Genomic DNA, 14,247 nt, shown 5'->3' on the forward strand with positions numbered 1-14,247 from the left:
CAAGTTGTCATCTGCATAAAGGAGGAGAAATTCTAAGAGAAAAAAAATTAGTTTAAAATCTGATTGAAGCTCCAGAGAAAACGTGGCTCCTAACAACCACCTGGAAGAGCTGGTCGACCCCCAAACCGCCCCCGTTAGATAAACAGCACTGAAAGCTTTGATCTTTGAGACAGAGGAGAAAATCAAGCTGCTTCAGATCTGAAAACATCCACAGGCTTCTGTCCATCCTTCCACTGTGAGAAGACCCCTCAGCGCTGTGGGTCTGAAAGGATGTGTGGCTGATCAAGAAGAACCTCACTGAGAAAAGAAGATGGACGATGGACTGGCCGCCCCAGAGTCCAGACTTCGACACCACTGAATGGGTTTGATCACTTCAGGAAATCATCAATCAGCTTCTAAGACTGAGCTTTGGAGGAGTGTCTGCAGATTCTTTGAGGAGCTGAAAGTGAGGCTCCTTAGAAGAATGGAAGCTGGAATGAAGAGAAAGAGTGGACACACTCACTGAACAGCTGAGATTAGATTGAGCTGTGGAGGATTCTGGGTAATTTTCTGTTAAATGTGTTTTCTGCTCTTTCCTGAAAATGAATGAGTGGACATTAAATCAATGAAGGGGGTCTCTGACTTTTGCACAGCGCCGTATTCAGAAATGCGCTGCAGTGGATTATGAATCATTTTCAGAATCTGTGTTTTATGCATTTCTTCATATGCTTCTTTCGTTCATGTGCCAAAAAAGGTAAAATTAAGTTATTATATTAATTAATATTTATTAATAATGTTATCTGCTCATAATAACAAGCGTCGTTTAAGTAAATAAAAGTATTTCGTGTCGTAAACTGTCACACATGCAGTACAAGTTTAGTGTTTTTAAGGTGGAATGTTTCTGTTTGTGACTACATGCACAAATCTGATGACGCCTCAGGGTGGTCTCAGACTGTCTGAGGGTCTCAGGGTGGTCTCAGACTGTCTGAGGTTCTCAGGCTGGTCTCATAATCACATTTTTAATCACAATAAAAACTATGAAACAACGACGATCTGTGTAAAAAGATCTGAGTCAAGAATCTGATGCTAAAATGTGATAAACTGCTGGTCTTGTCTGCTACTGAGCTGCTACAAGAAACACGGAAAAACCCAAACGATCCAGACGAGCTTTAATTAAATCTCAGACGCTCAGGTTGGGATCCCAGCCATGTTCTGTGCTGAAGGAAGACCAGCAGGTCTGTATGGTCATGTGATTCAGTGACCCAGTGATTAGTGAACCGTCAGAACCATCAGGCCCTTCAGAAGCCTCAGGAATGTTCAGGGAGATGAGTTTGGCAGGAGATGCTGAGTCCAATTCATTTCAGTCCAGTTCAGTCCAATTCAGTCCAGTTCATCCCTCAGAGAGAACGCAATACTCAGTGGTCTTCGGTGGTCTCTGTTCTGGTCATGCTGTGTCAGTCTGATGTTAAATGAAGTCTCATACTGACCTTCAGTTTTAGTAAACAGTGTTGATATACACACACACGCACGCACACACACCATCTTGCTGGTCAGTCATCGTTGAGCAGCAACATCTTCTGACTGTGTTTGTGGGCGAGTTGCTGCGTGTGATTGGCTGGAATGTAGTGCTGGATGTCCTCCTGCTGGTGGAGATCTGACTGACCGACAGAGCCAGGAGCGAAGAGCAGGTTCAGGAGATGGGAGTGGAAGACTCGAGCTTTGACGTGGACACACACACAAACACAGACACACACACACAGGAAGTCTATCCTCCACCAGACCTGCAGAGAAGAGAGCCGGTCAGCCACAATGCCAAAAGGACAGAATCAAAATCAGAGCTTTAAGGTCATGTGAACGTCAGTGACCTGCAGTGTCAGAATGTCCGAGGAGCTGCTGGATGGTATTGTAGGAAGTTCTAATGTGTTTGTTAGGATAGTGCTAAGTGATATTTTAGATGGTTGTTTAGGAGTTGCTATTACAATGGAGGTTAAGAGAACCTTATTAGCCCTATCCATGCAGTGAAACACCACATACAAACTAGTGAAAACACACACTAGGGGGCAGTGAGCACACTCACCCGGAGCGGTGGGCAGCCCTATCCACAGCACCCGGGGAGCAGCTGGGGGTTAGTCATCTTACTCAAGGGTGACAGCTAGACTATTGATCAGTGGTCACTGTGATTTCTCCAAGGTGCTCAGTGTTGCCATGTGGTTTCTAGCTGATGGCTATGGTATCTTTGATGGTTGACACGGTGTTGCTAGGTGGTTGCTGTAGTGTTGCAAGTGGGTGCTAGGGTGTTTATACACTATATTTTCAAAAGTATTAGGTCGTCTGGCTTCACATGCATATAAATTTGAGTGGCATCCCATTCTTAATCCATAGGGATTAATATGATGTCGGCCCACCCTTTGCAGCTATAACAGCTTCAACTCTTCTGGGAAGGCTTTCCACAAGGGTTAGGAGTGCGTTTATGGGAATTTTTGACCGTTCTTCCAGAAGCGCAATTGTGAGGTCAGACACTGATGTTGGACAAGCAGGCCTGGCTCGCAGTCTCTGCTCTAATTCATCCCAAAGGTGTTCTATGGGGTTGAGGTCAGGACTGTGTGCAGGCCAGTCAAGTTCTTCCACACCAAACTGGCTCATTCATGTCTTTATGGACCTGCTTTGTGCACTGGTGTGCAGACATGTTGGAACAGGAAGGGGTCGTCCCCAAACTGTTCTCACAAAGTTGGGAGCATGAAATTGTCCAAAATCTCTTGGTGCTGAAGTTTTAAGAGTTCCTTTCACTGGAACTAAGGGGCCGAGCCCAACTCCTGAAACACAACCCCACACCATAATCCCCCCTCCACCAAACTTCACACTCGGCACAATGCAGTCAGACGAGTACCGTTCTCCTGGCAACCACCAAACTTAGACTCATCCATCAGATTCCCAGATGGAGAAGCGTGATTGGTCACTCCAGAGAACATGTCCCACTGCTCTAGAGTCCAGTGGTGGCGCTTTACACCACTACATTCCACGCTTTGCATTGTGCTTGGTGATGTAAGGCTTGGATGCAGCTGCTCGGCCGCGGAAACCCATTCCATGAAGCTCTCTACGCTGTTCTTGAGCTCATCTGAAGGCCACATGAAGGTTTTGGAGGTTGATAGGGTGCTGCTAGTGTACTAGTGCTCTTGTATCATTTTGATGTAAGAGGCCACATAGTTCCATTGGTCATTTCTATGAGACAAAATCTGACTTGTTGAAACCAAATGGCTATTCAAAATAAAAGCCCTCTCACAATCAGACCGGACATTCCAGAGTGGGTTCAGTGTTGATGTCTTGAAAAACAAAAATTCAACAACAAAAAAATTATACAAATAAATAAATAAAATAATAATAATAAGAGGAAAAATATGAATCAGACAACAGTGATGTACACTGAAGAGCAACTGATACAGTCCAGTAGGGATTCTCGTCATATAATCTATAAAACTAAGCCTGAATATTATTTTATTTAGTTTTAATGATTACACTATAAAACCTGTTTTGATCTAAAATTCACTGACCACTGACCATCCACTGACAACTTTAATAAAAATAAATTACATCTTTAATATAATATATGAAATATAATATTAAAACATATGAAATAAAATTCCACATTTATTTCAACTTTCCAGAGCCAGGAAATACTTTAGGAGGAAAACTTAATCATCTGTATCTGTTTTAGTGATCAGGAACTTTAATTTCAGCTCTTTAATTTAATCTTCAGTCTGATAGCTGAAGGGAAATTTGATGATCTGGAATATGAAATGGGAATGTTTGGAAAGTGATGTGGATCTTGGGATCTTACCTTCCTCTCCGGATATTTCTTCATTAACAGAGTAACAGGGTCAGGAGAGAGAGAGAGAGAGAGAGAGAGAGAGGAAAGTGTGTGTGTGTGTGTGTGAGAGAGAAAGAATAGAGAGATAGAGGGAATAGAGAGGGAGAGAGAGAATAGAGAGAGAATATATATAGAGAGAGGGAGAGAGAATAGAGAGGGAGAAAGAGAATATAGATAGGGGAAGAAAGAGAGGGAGATAGATATAATATAGAGGGAGAGAGAATATATATAGAGAGAGAACATAGAGAGAATTGAGAGGGAGAAAGAGAGAGAAAAAAAATATATAGAGGGAGAGAATAGAGAGAGGGAGAAAGAGAATATAGAGAGAGGGAGAGAGAGAGAATATATATAGAGAGGGAGAGAATATAGGGAGGGGAAGAAAGAGAGGGAGATAGATAGAATATAGAGGGAGAGAGAGGGAGAGAGAATATATATATAGAGAGAGAACATAGAGAGAGAGAATTGAGAGGGAGAAAGAGAGAGAAAGAGAGAGAGAGAGAAATATATATAGAGAGGGGGAGAATAGAGAGAGGGAGAAAGAGAATATAGAGAGAGGGAGAGAGAGAGAATATATATATATATATATATATATATATATATATATATATATAGAGAGAGAGAGAGAGAGAGAGAGAGAGAGAGAGAGAGAGAGAGAGAAAGAATATAGAGAGCGAGAGAATATTGAGAGAGAGAGAGAGAGAAAGATTATAGAGAGCGAGAGAATATCGAGAGAGAGAGAGAGAGAGAGAGAGAGAGAGAGAGAGAGAGAGAATATAGAGACCGAGAGAATATCAAGAGAGAGAGAGAGAGAGAGAGAGAGAGAGAGAGAGAGAGAGAGCGGGAGAGAGAGAGAGAGAGAGAGAGAGAGAGAGAGGAGAGAGAGAGAGAGAGAGAGGAGAGAGAGAGACAGAGAGAGAGAGAGAGCGGGAGAGAGAGAGAGAGAGAGAGAGAGAGAGAGAGAGAGAGAGAGGAGAGAGAGAGAGAGAGAGAGAGAGAGAGAGAGAGAGGAGAGAGAGAGAGAGAGAGAGAGAGGAGAGAGAGAGACAGAGAGAGAGAGAGAGAGAGAGAGAGCGGGAGAGAGAGAGAGAGAGAGAGAGAGAGAGAGGAGAGAGAGAGAGACGTCAGAAATAAACCTACATGCATGTTTCCTCAGCACTGCCGTTTTTTTGAGGACCCAGTGGAGATTCCAGAGTCTGAAGAACTGCACCGAATTTAAAGTACAAAGTCAGCAAAGATGACTCGGTAACTTCAGTGAGTCCAAACTGTCGTTTTACTGTCTATAAAATATATAAAAATCTTTTACACTTTAAAAATGATTCTCAGAACAGGATTAAGCCTAAATCTAGATTTAAAAGTATTTCCAGTGGTGATTCAGCACTGGCACACTGATCCAGTCCAGGACTTAATCCATGTCCATTAAACTATTCTGGGACTTTCATTGTAAACGAGTTTAATTTGTGAAGAAAATGCCGGTGCAGTTATTCTGAAATCTGAGCTCTCAGTGTGAAATAAACAGAGTCCTCAAATCTCACAGTGAATATAACAAAACAAGGATTTACCAAAATATTAAAAACAGATTTACAGAAAGTCCAATACAGAACATCAATATCATCTCAAAGTTTTAAAACTGCCTGTTCATTTTGGATCATTTAAATATTCAGTCTTTAATTGTGTTTCAGTCGTTTTCCTCCAGTCTGCCTCCAACCTGCTCAGTCACACGACTGACTTCGCAAAAAATGAGCAAAAAACTACAAATTAATTCAAACCCAACTTTTATAATAATACATTTTTAGAAGTCCGTCAGGTTCTGGCCCATAAACGCTGAATTACAGATTGAGCTGAACTGAATTCTTAATAAACAAACACAACGCTGATGTTTCACTTTAAATAAACTCATTTCATCTCAACTCGTTTACACATGTTACTGAACTGGACGACGTGCTTGTATCTCCGACCATTAAATCTTCGATATTGTTATTATTATTTTGGGTACATATGAGTTTTATGTAATATTCTTACATTTCTATCAAATCTATGATCAATAATTTCTCTGTGCAGTATTTAAAGCTACAGGAGCGGATTCATCCCGATTCCTGAATATGAACAGATTTATTACAGTATATATTCATCACTGTTTACACAGAACCTGAAAAGCAGCAGCTCTTCACATTTATTAAAGGTTCATCATGAAAGGATCAATAGAAATGATTCAAATTCACTTCCACTTCCAAAGAACCTTTCTTTCTCCTGTAAAATTATGGTGTAACCCAGCCGGACGGGTCAGACATGCGCGGTCAAAATAATCCTGACCCTAAAAAACAGAGACCATATCTCCCAAAGATCTGATCTAAAGGCCTGGGCTTATATACTGAGTAAGCAGACCACAACATACAGTACAACACCAAACAGTCAAACGCTGCTCTCATCTTCACTCCAGTTTAGCTTTAGATTAGACTTCATCCAGAAAACGGGCCTTTAGATAATCTCAGTGTTTATGATGTGATTCAGAACCTGATCTTTAAACAATATTTTGGAGCACAGCTTTGAAATTCTGCACAGATTAATTAAACTACTGGAGTCACAGCAGGTTCTGATAAAGATCAACAGAAGCAACAAATAGAAAATAAAAAGACTATTCAAAAATATTCTTTGACACATCGACGATTAAAGTTTTCACTTTTTTTAAGATTCTGTCACTTTGTTCACAGATCTGGACGTTCTGTTCCTCAACCTGCAGCACTTTTCCTCTTTCAGGGCCTTTTACCTCCAATCAGGACTCACTGAACCTTAGCCCTAAACCCCTAACCCCCTACCCCCTAACCCCTAAACCCCTAAACCCTAAACCCCTAACCCCCTAAACCCCTAAACTTTAAACTCTAACCCTGTAGAGCATGAGGAGTTTAGTGCTGCATCATTCCTCTCATTCTCAGGATTGATCCACTACTGAACGGAAATCAGAGCAGAACCTGATCAGAACAGAGAGCCGTGATAAGGAACCTCAGAGGAAAAGTCCTGACAGAACAGCTGTTTATCCAGAAACACCCAGCAAACCAAACCAGGAATGACTAAAAAGCACCTTTTACCCTAAACCCTTAACCCCAAACCCCTAACCCTAAACCTCTAACTCCAAAACCCTTAAACCCTTAAACATAAACCCCAAACCCCTAACCCTAAACCCTTAACCTCTAACTCCAAAACCCTTAAACCCTTAAACATAAACCCCTAAACCCTTAACCTCTAACTCCAAAACCCTTAAACATAAACCCCTAAACCCTTAACCTCTAACCTCTAAACCCTTAACCCTAACTCTAAACTTGTAATCCCTACTCCTAAACCCTTAATCCCTAAACTTAACCCCTAAACCCTTAACCCTTAACCCCAACTCCTAAACCCTTAACCCCTAAATTTAACCCCTAAACCCTTAACCCCTAACTCCTAAACCCTTAACCCCTAAATTTAACCCCTAAACCCTTAACCCTTGACCCCTAACTCCTAAACCCTTAAACCCCTAACCATAAACCCTCAACCCAAAACCCTAAACCCTTAACCCTAAACCACTAACTCCTAAACCCCTAAACCCTTAACCACTAGTCTCTAAACCCTTAACCCTAAACTCCTAAACCCTTAACCCCAAACTCCTAAACCCTAAACCACTAACTCCTAAACCCCTAAACCCTTAACCCTTAACCCCTTAACCCTAAACCACTAACTCCTAAACCCTTAAACCCCTAACCATAAACCCTCAACCCATAACCCTAAACCCTTAACCCCTAACCCTAAACCACTAACTCCTAAACCCCTAAACCCTTAACCCCTTAACCCTAAACCACTAACTCCTAAACCCTTAACTCCTAAACCCTTAGCCCCTAACCCTTAATCCCTTAACCCTAAACTCTACACCCTTAACCCCTAACTCCTAAACCCTTAACCACTAATCTCTAAACCCTTAACCCTAAACTCCTAAACCCTTAACCTCTAAAGCCTTGACCTCTAACTCCAAAACCCTTAAACCCTAACCCCTAAACCCCTAAATCCTTAACACGTAATCCCTACTCCTAAACCCTTAATCCCTAAATTTAACCCCTAACTTCTAAAATCCATTTCTCCACTAAGCCCTTAAGCCTTTAATCCTTAACCCTAACCCTAAACCTTTACCTCTAATACCTACATTCTGCTTGAACATTTTCTTTAACACCCTCTAATGAACGCCTTCATAATTAATGTGTTCATGAATGAATGAATTACTGTAAATGGGGTTTAATCAGAGCCCTGTGGGTGAAGCTGGTGAGGTTCTGCAGTAACAGCTGTGCTTTAGTGAAGTAAAGATTACAGACGTGCAGGTTCACAGAGAACCGAGCAGCAGCGGCGCTACAAACAGAAACCCAGTCCAACACCCCACTGCACTCCTCCTCCTGCTCCTCCTCCTCCTCCTCCTCCTGCTCCATCTCCTCCTCCTGCTCCTCCTCACATCTGATGGATGAAGGTCACTGTATGATTTTCTCCATTTGCTAATTCTGTGTTGTTTTGAATTAATTGATATTTACTGAATCTGTCGTTTTAGTTTGCTGTAATCCAATCAGAAAGAAGGGCAGCTGGAGAAGAAAGAGGAATGCTGGGTAACTTGGCCAGGGCTCAGTGGTCATGATGAATATACGGAGGGCAGAGTAAAGCTCCATGTAAGAGGATGGAGGGAGCAGGTCGGAGCATCTTCACCACGAATGTTCGGCCAGTTAAAGGGGTCACTGCTCAGCAGTGTTTATACTAAAATAAAAGAGCAAAACTATTATTCCGATTCGGGAAAACTTTCACTTCCATTACTACAAACTACTTGAAGCACGGTTTCAAAATTTCGCATGAAGTGAATGGAATTTTTGATTGAAGTGTTTCAGGATGTGAGCTGCCCAGACCTGGACGTGAAGAGAGTCACAGGAACAGGCAGCCATCACGTCAGCACCTTCTTGAAATTTGCAAAATGACGTATTTCTGTAAACATCCCATCTTCAGAGGTTAGACTCTCTCTGAAACCTCATTTTAACACCTATTCTATTCTGAGGTCTGATGTAGACCTTTACTGCTCCGCTGCTTTACTGGGGCAGATACTGTAATTTAAAGCGACTGAAGACTAAACCTGTCAGTTTACGGCAAATGGGCCATATATATATACAGAACCATGTACAGGTCTCAGAACCGCTACAGGCTCCATGCAGTGATGCAGGCAACCATGTAGCACCATATGGGCCAATCAGAATGAGGGGAAGGTCTCAGAACAAATGAGGAGATTAACGAGGATGAGATTAACGAGGAGATCGGGAGTTCAGCAAGTACAAACTCAAACCTCCACCTCAAAGACGTTTTCTTTGTTTTCTTTAAATGGTCCATTTTGTTTGGTTTAACTCTGACAGGATTCTGGTTCAGTCAAGGGTGCATTCTGTGTAATCTATGGTTTGTAATTCAGGGTTCAGTCAGAACGTCAGCGACTGAAGCTGAGCCTGTACTGTGGTGGGTTTCGCCTGGAGCCGTTTAACTACACTAGCATTAGCGTCTCTCAGCAGGGTTCAGCTCAAAGCTCCATGGTTCTATTTTCCGCATCAAGTCACGTCTGTGCGGAAAAGCCACTGGAACCGTTATTGTCCATGCTTGGAAACGTTCAGCCCTGCAGTGGAAAGGAGGCCAATGAAAGAACAAAATAACAGGAGGTTCCATCCACGACGGTGTTGGTCTGAATGAGTTTGTCTGGCTTAATGTTTTATGTTAAATTTATGATTGAAGGAAAATTCCTTGCCAGAGCTGATCAATCTTAAAAGCTGTAGGTAGGTGGGAGGAGCCCGAGGCTGTAGGTAGGTGGGAGGAGCCCGAGGCTGTAGGAAGGTAGGAGGAGCCAGAGGCTGAGATTGTGTGGTCATGCAGGATGGTCGTTTAGGGTCATATAAGCAGACAGCAGTACAGAGACATGCCAGGAGTCTTACTTAAATCCCCAGCCTGTGCCCCCCAGGACTATAGCTGCCAGGAGAATAGCCCCCGCAATGGAGCCTATGATTATATTGGTACCACTGGGACCTGTGGGTGGGGGTGGGGGGACAAAACAGAACAGCACCACCAAACACACGTAAGAAAAACATCAAACACTGCACACCAACCACCACTAAATCACCAACCACTGTAGAAAGAGAGAGAGAGAGAGAGAGAGAGAGAGGGACAGGGAGAGAAAGGGAGGAGGGAGAGGGAGAGAGAGAGAGGGAGGAAGAGGGAGAGAGAGGGAGAGAGGGAGGAGGGAGAGGGGGAGAGAGGGAGGAGGGAGAGGGGGAGAGAGGGAGGAGGGAGATGGGGAGAGAGAGAGGGGGGAGAGGGAGAGAGCAAGGGAGAGGAAGGGAGAGGAAGAGACAGGGAGAGGGGAGAGAGAGAGAGCAAGGGAGGAGAGAGGGAGAGAGAGAGAGCAAGGGAGAAGAGAGAGGGAGAGAGTGAGGGAGAGGAAGGGAGAGAGGGAGGAGGGAGAGGGAGAGGGAGGAGGGAGAGGGAGAGAGCAAGGGAGACGGGGAGAGGGGGGGAAGGTAGAGAGAGGAGGGAGAGGGAGAGAGCAAGGGAGAGGAAGGGAGAGGAAGAGACAGGGAGAGGGGAGAGAGAGAGAGAGAGAGAGAGAGAGAGAGAGAGAGGGAGGAGGAAGAGGGGAGAGAAAGAGGAAGGGAGAGGGTGAGAAAGAGGGAGAGGATGGGAGAGGATAGGAGAGGGAGGGAGAGGGGCAGAGAGAGAGAGAGAGAGAGAGAGAGGGAGGGAGGAGGGAGAGAGTGAGGGAGAGGGGGAGAGCGAGGGAGGAGGGAGAGGGGGAGAGGGAGAGAGCGAGGGAGAGGAAGGGAGAGGGAGAGAAAGAGGGAGGAGGGAGAGGGCGAGGGCGAGGGAGAGGGTGAGAAAGAGGGAGAGGATGGGAGAGGATAGGAGAGGGAGGGAGAGGGGCAGAGAGAGAGAGAGAGAGGGAGGGAGGGGGGAGAGCGAGGGAGGAGGGAGAGGGGGAGAGGGAGAGAGCGAGGGAGAGGAAGGGAGAGAGCGAGGGAGAGGAAGGGAGAGGGAGAGAAAGAGGGAGGAGGGAGAGGGGGAGGGCGAGGGAGAGGGGGAGAGAGAGAGGGAGGAGGGAGAGGGGAGAGAGAGAGAGGAAGGGAGAGGGAGGGAGGAGGGAGAGAGCGAGGGAGAGGAAGGGAGAGAGAGGGAGGAGGGAGAGGGAGGGAGAGGGAGAGAGAGGGAGAGGGAGGAGGAAGGAGGGAGAGGGGGAGGGAGGAGGGAGAGGGGGAGAGAGTGGGAGAAAGAGAGAGAGGGAGGAGGGAGAGGAGAGAGAGAGGAAGGGAGAAGGAAAGAGAGGGAGGGAGGAGGGAGAGGAGAGAGAGAGGAAGGGAGAAGGAAAGAGAGGGAGGGAGAAGGGAGGGAGAGGGGGAGAGGGGGAGGGCGAGGGAGAGGAAGGGAGAGAGAGGGAGGAGGGAGAGGGAGGGAGAGGGAGAGAGAGGGAGAGGGAGGAGGAAGGAGGGAGAGGGGGAGGGAGGAGGGAGAGGGGGAGAGAGTGGGAGAAAGAGAGAGAGGGAGGAGGGAGAGGAGAGAGAGAGGAAGGGAGAAGGAAAGAGAGGGAGGGAGGAGGGAGAGGAGAGAGAGAGGAAGGGAGAAGGAAAGAGAGGGAGGGAGAAGGGAGGGAGAGGGGGAGAGGGGGAGGGCGAGGGAGAGGGGGTGAGAGAGAGGGAGGAGGGAGATGGGAGAGAGAGAGAGGAAGGGAGAGGGTGAGAAAGAGGGAGAGGGTGAGAAAGAGGGAGAGGATGGGAGAGGATAGGAGAGGGAGGGAGAGGGGCAGAGAGAGAGAGAGAGAGGGAGGGAGGGGGGAGAGCGAGGGAGGAGGGAGAGGGGGAGAGGGAGAGAGCGAGGGAGAGGAAGGGAGAGAGCGAGGGAGAGGAAGGGAGAGGGAGAGAAAGAGGGAGGAGGGAGAGGGGGAGGGCGAGGGAGAGGGGGAGAGAGAGAGGGAGGAGGGAGAGGGGAGAGAGAGAGAGGAAGGGAGAGGGAGGGAGGAGGGAGAGAGCGAGGGAGAGGAAGGGAGAGAGAGGGAGGAGGGAGAGGGAGGGAGAGGGAGAGAGAGGGAGAGGGAGGAGGAAGGAGGGAGAGGGGGAGGGAGGAGGGAGAGGGGGAGAGAGTGGGAGAAAGAGAGAGAGGGAGGAGGGAGAGGAGAGAGAGAGGAAGGGAGAAGGAAAGAGAGGGAGGGAGGAGGGAGAGGAGAGAGAGAGGAAGGGAGAAGGAAAGAGAGGGAGGGAGAAGGGAGGGAGAGGGGGAGAGGGGGAGGGCGAGGGAGAGGAAGGGAGCGAGAGGGAGGAGGGAGAGGGAGGGAGAGGGAGAGAGAGGGAGAGGGAGGAGGAAGGAGGGAGAGGGGGAGGGAGGAGGGAGAGGGGGAGAGAGTGGGAGAAAGAGAGAGAGGGAGGAGGGAGAGGAGAGAGAGAGGAAGGGAGAAGGAAAGAGAGGGAGGGAGGAGGGAGAGGAGAGAGAGAGGAAGGGAGAAGGAAAGAGAGGGAGGGAGAAGGGAGGGAGAGGGGGAGAGGGGGAGGGCGAGGGAGAGGGGGTGAGAGAGAGGGAGGAGGGAGATGGGAGAGAGAGAGAGGAAGGGAGAGGGTGAGAAAGAGGGAGAGGATGGGAGAGGATAGGAGAGGGAGGGAGCGGGGTAGAGTGAGAGAGAGAGAGAGGGAGGGAGGAAGGAGAGAGCGAGGGAGAGGAAGGGAGAGAGAGGGAGGAGGGAGAGGGAGGGAGAGGGAGAGAGAGGGAGAGGGGGAGGGAGGAGGGAGAGGGGGAGAGAGTGGGAGAGAGAGAGAGGGAGGAGGGAGAGGAGAGAGAGAGGAAGGGAGAAGGAAAGAGGGGGAGGGCGAGGGAGAGGGGGAGAGAGAGAGGGAGGAGGGAGAGGGGAGAGAGAGAGGAAGGGAGAGGGTGAGAAAGAGGGAGAGGATGGGAGAGGATAGGAGAGGGAGGGAGAGGGGTAGAGTGAGAGAGAGAGAGAGGGAGGGAGGAGGGAGAGAGCGAGGGAGAGGAAGGGAGAGAGAGGGAGGAGGGAGAGGGAGGGAGAGGGAGAGAGAGGGAGAGGGAGGAGGAAGGAGGGAGAGGGGGAGGGAGGAGGGAGAGGGGGAGAGAGTGGGAGAGAGGGAGGAGGGAGAGGAGAGAGAGAGGAAGGGAGAAGGAAAGAGAGGGAGGGAGAAGGGAGAGAGCAAGGGAGGAGAGAGAGAGAGAGAGCGAGGAAGAGGAAGGGAGAGAGGGAGAGAGCGAGGGAAAAGGGAGAGAGCAAGGGAGGAGAGGAAGGGAGAGAGAGGGAGGAGGGATTAGGGAGAGAGTGAGGGAGAGGAGGGGAGAGGGAGAGAGAGGGAGGAGGGAGAAGGAGAGATCGAGGGAGAGGAAGGGAGAGGGAGAGAGAGAGGGGGAGAGAGAGGGAGAGAGAGAGAGGGAGGAGAGAGGGAGGAGCGAGGGATTATAGGTAAAGTCCAGACTCGGGACACAACAGGTAAAGAGGAAGTGAAGTGGTTTCATTACGTGTGGGTTTTTCTCTCTGTGTGCAGGAGTTTGGGTTACGGGGCTTTAAGAGCCAGACTGAGTTCAGAGCACTGAAAGAGAGTGAATACACACTTAGAGAACAGGGTGCACGCACATACGCACACACACACACACACACACACGCACACACACACGCACACACACACACGCACTCACATACATGCTCAATGTGAGTGAGTGTGTGTTTATATATGAGTAAGAGTGTGTGTTTATATGTGAGTGTGTGTGTGTGTTTATTTGTGAGTGAGAGTGTTTATATGTAAGAGTGTGAGTGTGTATGATTATATGTGAGTGTGTTTATATTTGAGTGTGTATGTTTATATGTGAGTGTGTATGTTTATATGTGAGTGTGTGTTTGTGTGACTGTGAATTTTTATATGTGAGTGCGAGTGTGTGAGTGTATGTGTTTATATATATGTGTGTGTGTGTGTGTGTGTGTGTGTGTGTGTATTTTAAGTGTAGACAGACCTTTCTTGTCAGGTCCAGGTGGAGGAGTTGGCTCTGGAATTGGATCAAACACACTGCAGTCCTTGCCCGTATAATCCGGCTCACAGATACACTTCACTTCATTACTGCACGTCTGAAAGACAGAGAGATCAGTCAGACTTCAACTTTCTGCTCCCGTTCTACAGACTGCGCCTGACTCGCTACACACTACACACACACACATACGCTACACACACACTACACACAACACACACAATATACTCACTACACAACACACAAACACATACACATACACACTCACAAACACACTACACACACACACACACTACACACAACACACACAATATACTCACTACACAACACACACACATACACACACACTACACACACACACACTACACACA

At 47.2% G+C, this 14,247-nt stretch overlaps 1 protein-coding gene across 9 annotated transcripts in view; it reads right to left on the bottom strand.

Annotated features, from left to right (window-relative positions):
* Positions 1-372: 372 nt before the first annotated feature.
* The window catches only part of LOC108441796 (disintegrin and metalloproteinase domain-containing protein 11-like), a 44,690-nt gene continuing 30,815 nt past the window's right edge, over positions 373-14,247 (bottom strand). For 4 of the 9 annotated variants that reach the window (XM_037535458.1, XM_037535452.1, XM_037535453.1 and 1 more), the window contains 3 exons: positions 13,865-13,976; positions 3,815-3,832; positions 373-1,760 (listed from right to left, as the gene is read on the bottom strand). In XM_037535458.1, coding sequence (XP_037391355.1) covers positions 1,534-1,760; positions 3,815-3,832; positions 13,865-13,976 — 357 coding nt within the window. In that variant the 3' untranslated portion in view covers positions 373-1,533. Of the gene's footprint in view, positions 1,761-3,002; positions 3,300-3,814; positions 3,833-9,810; positions 9,902-13,375; positions 13,447-13,864; positions 13,977-14,247 lie in introns of those variants that run through there. The other 5 variants (XM_037535454.1, XR_005129761.1, XM_037535455.1 and 2 more) reach the window with 5 other exon arrangements.

The sequence above is a fragment of the Pygocentrus nattereri genome, chromosome 27, assembly GCF_015220715.1.
Source record: "Pygocentrus nattereri isolate fPygNat1 chromosome 27, fPygNat1.pri, whole genome shotgun sequence".
NCBI classification, from domain to species: Eukaryota; Metazoa; Chordata; class Actinopteri; order Characiformes; family Serrasalmidae; genus Pygocentrus; species Pygocentrus nattereri.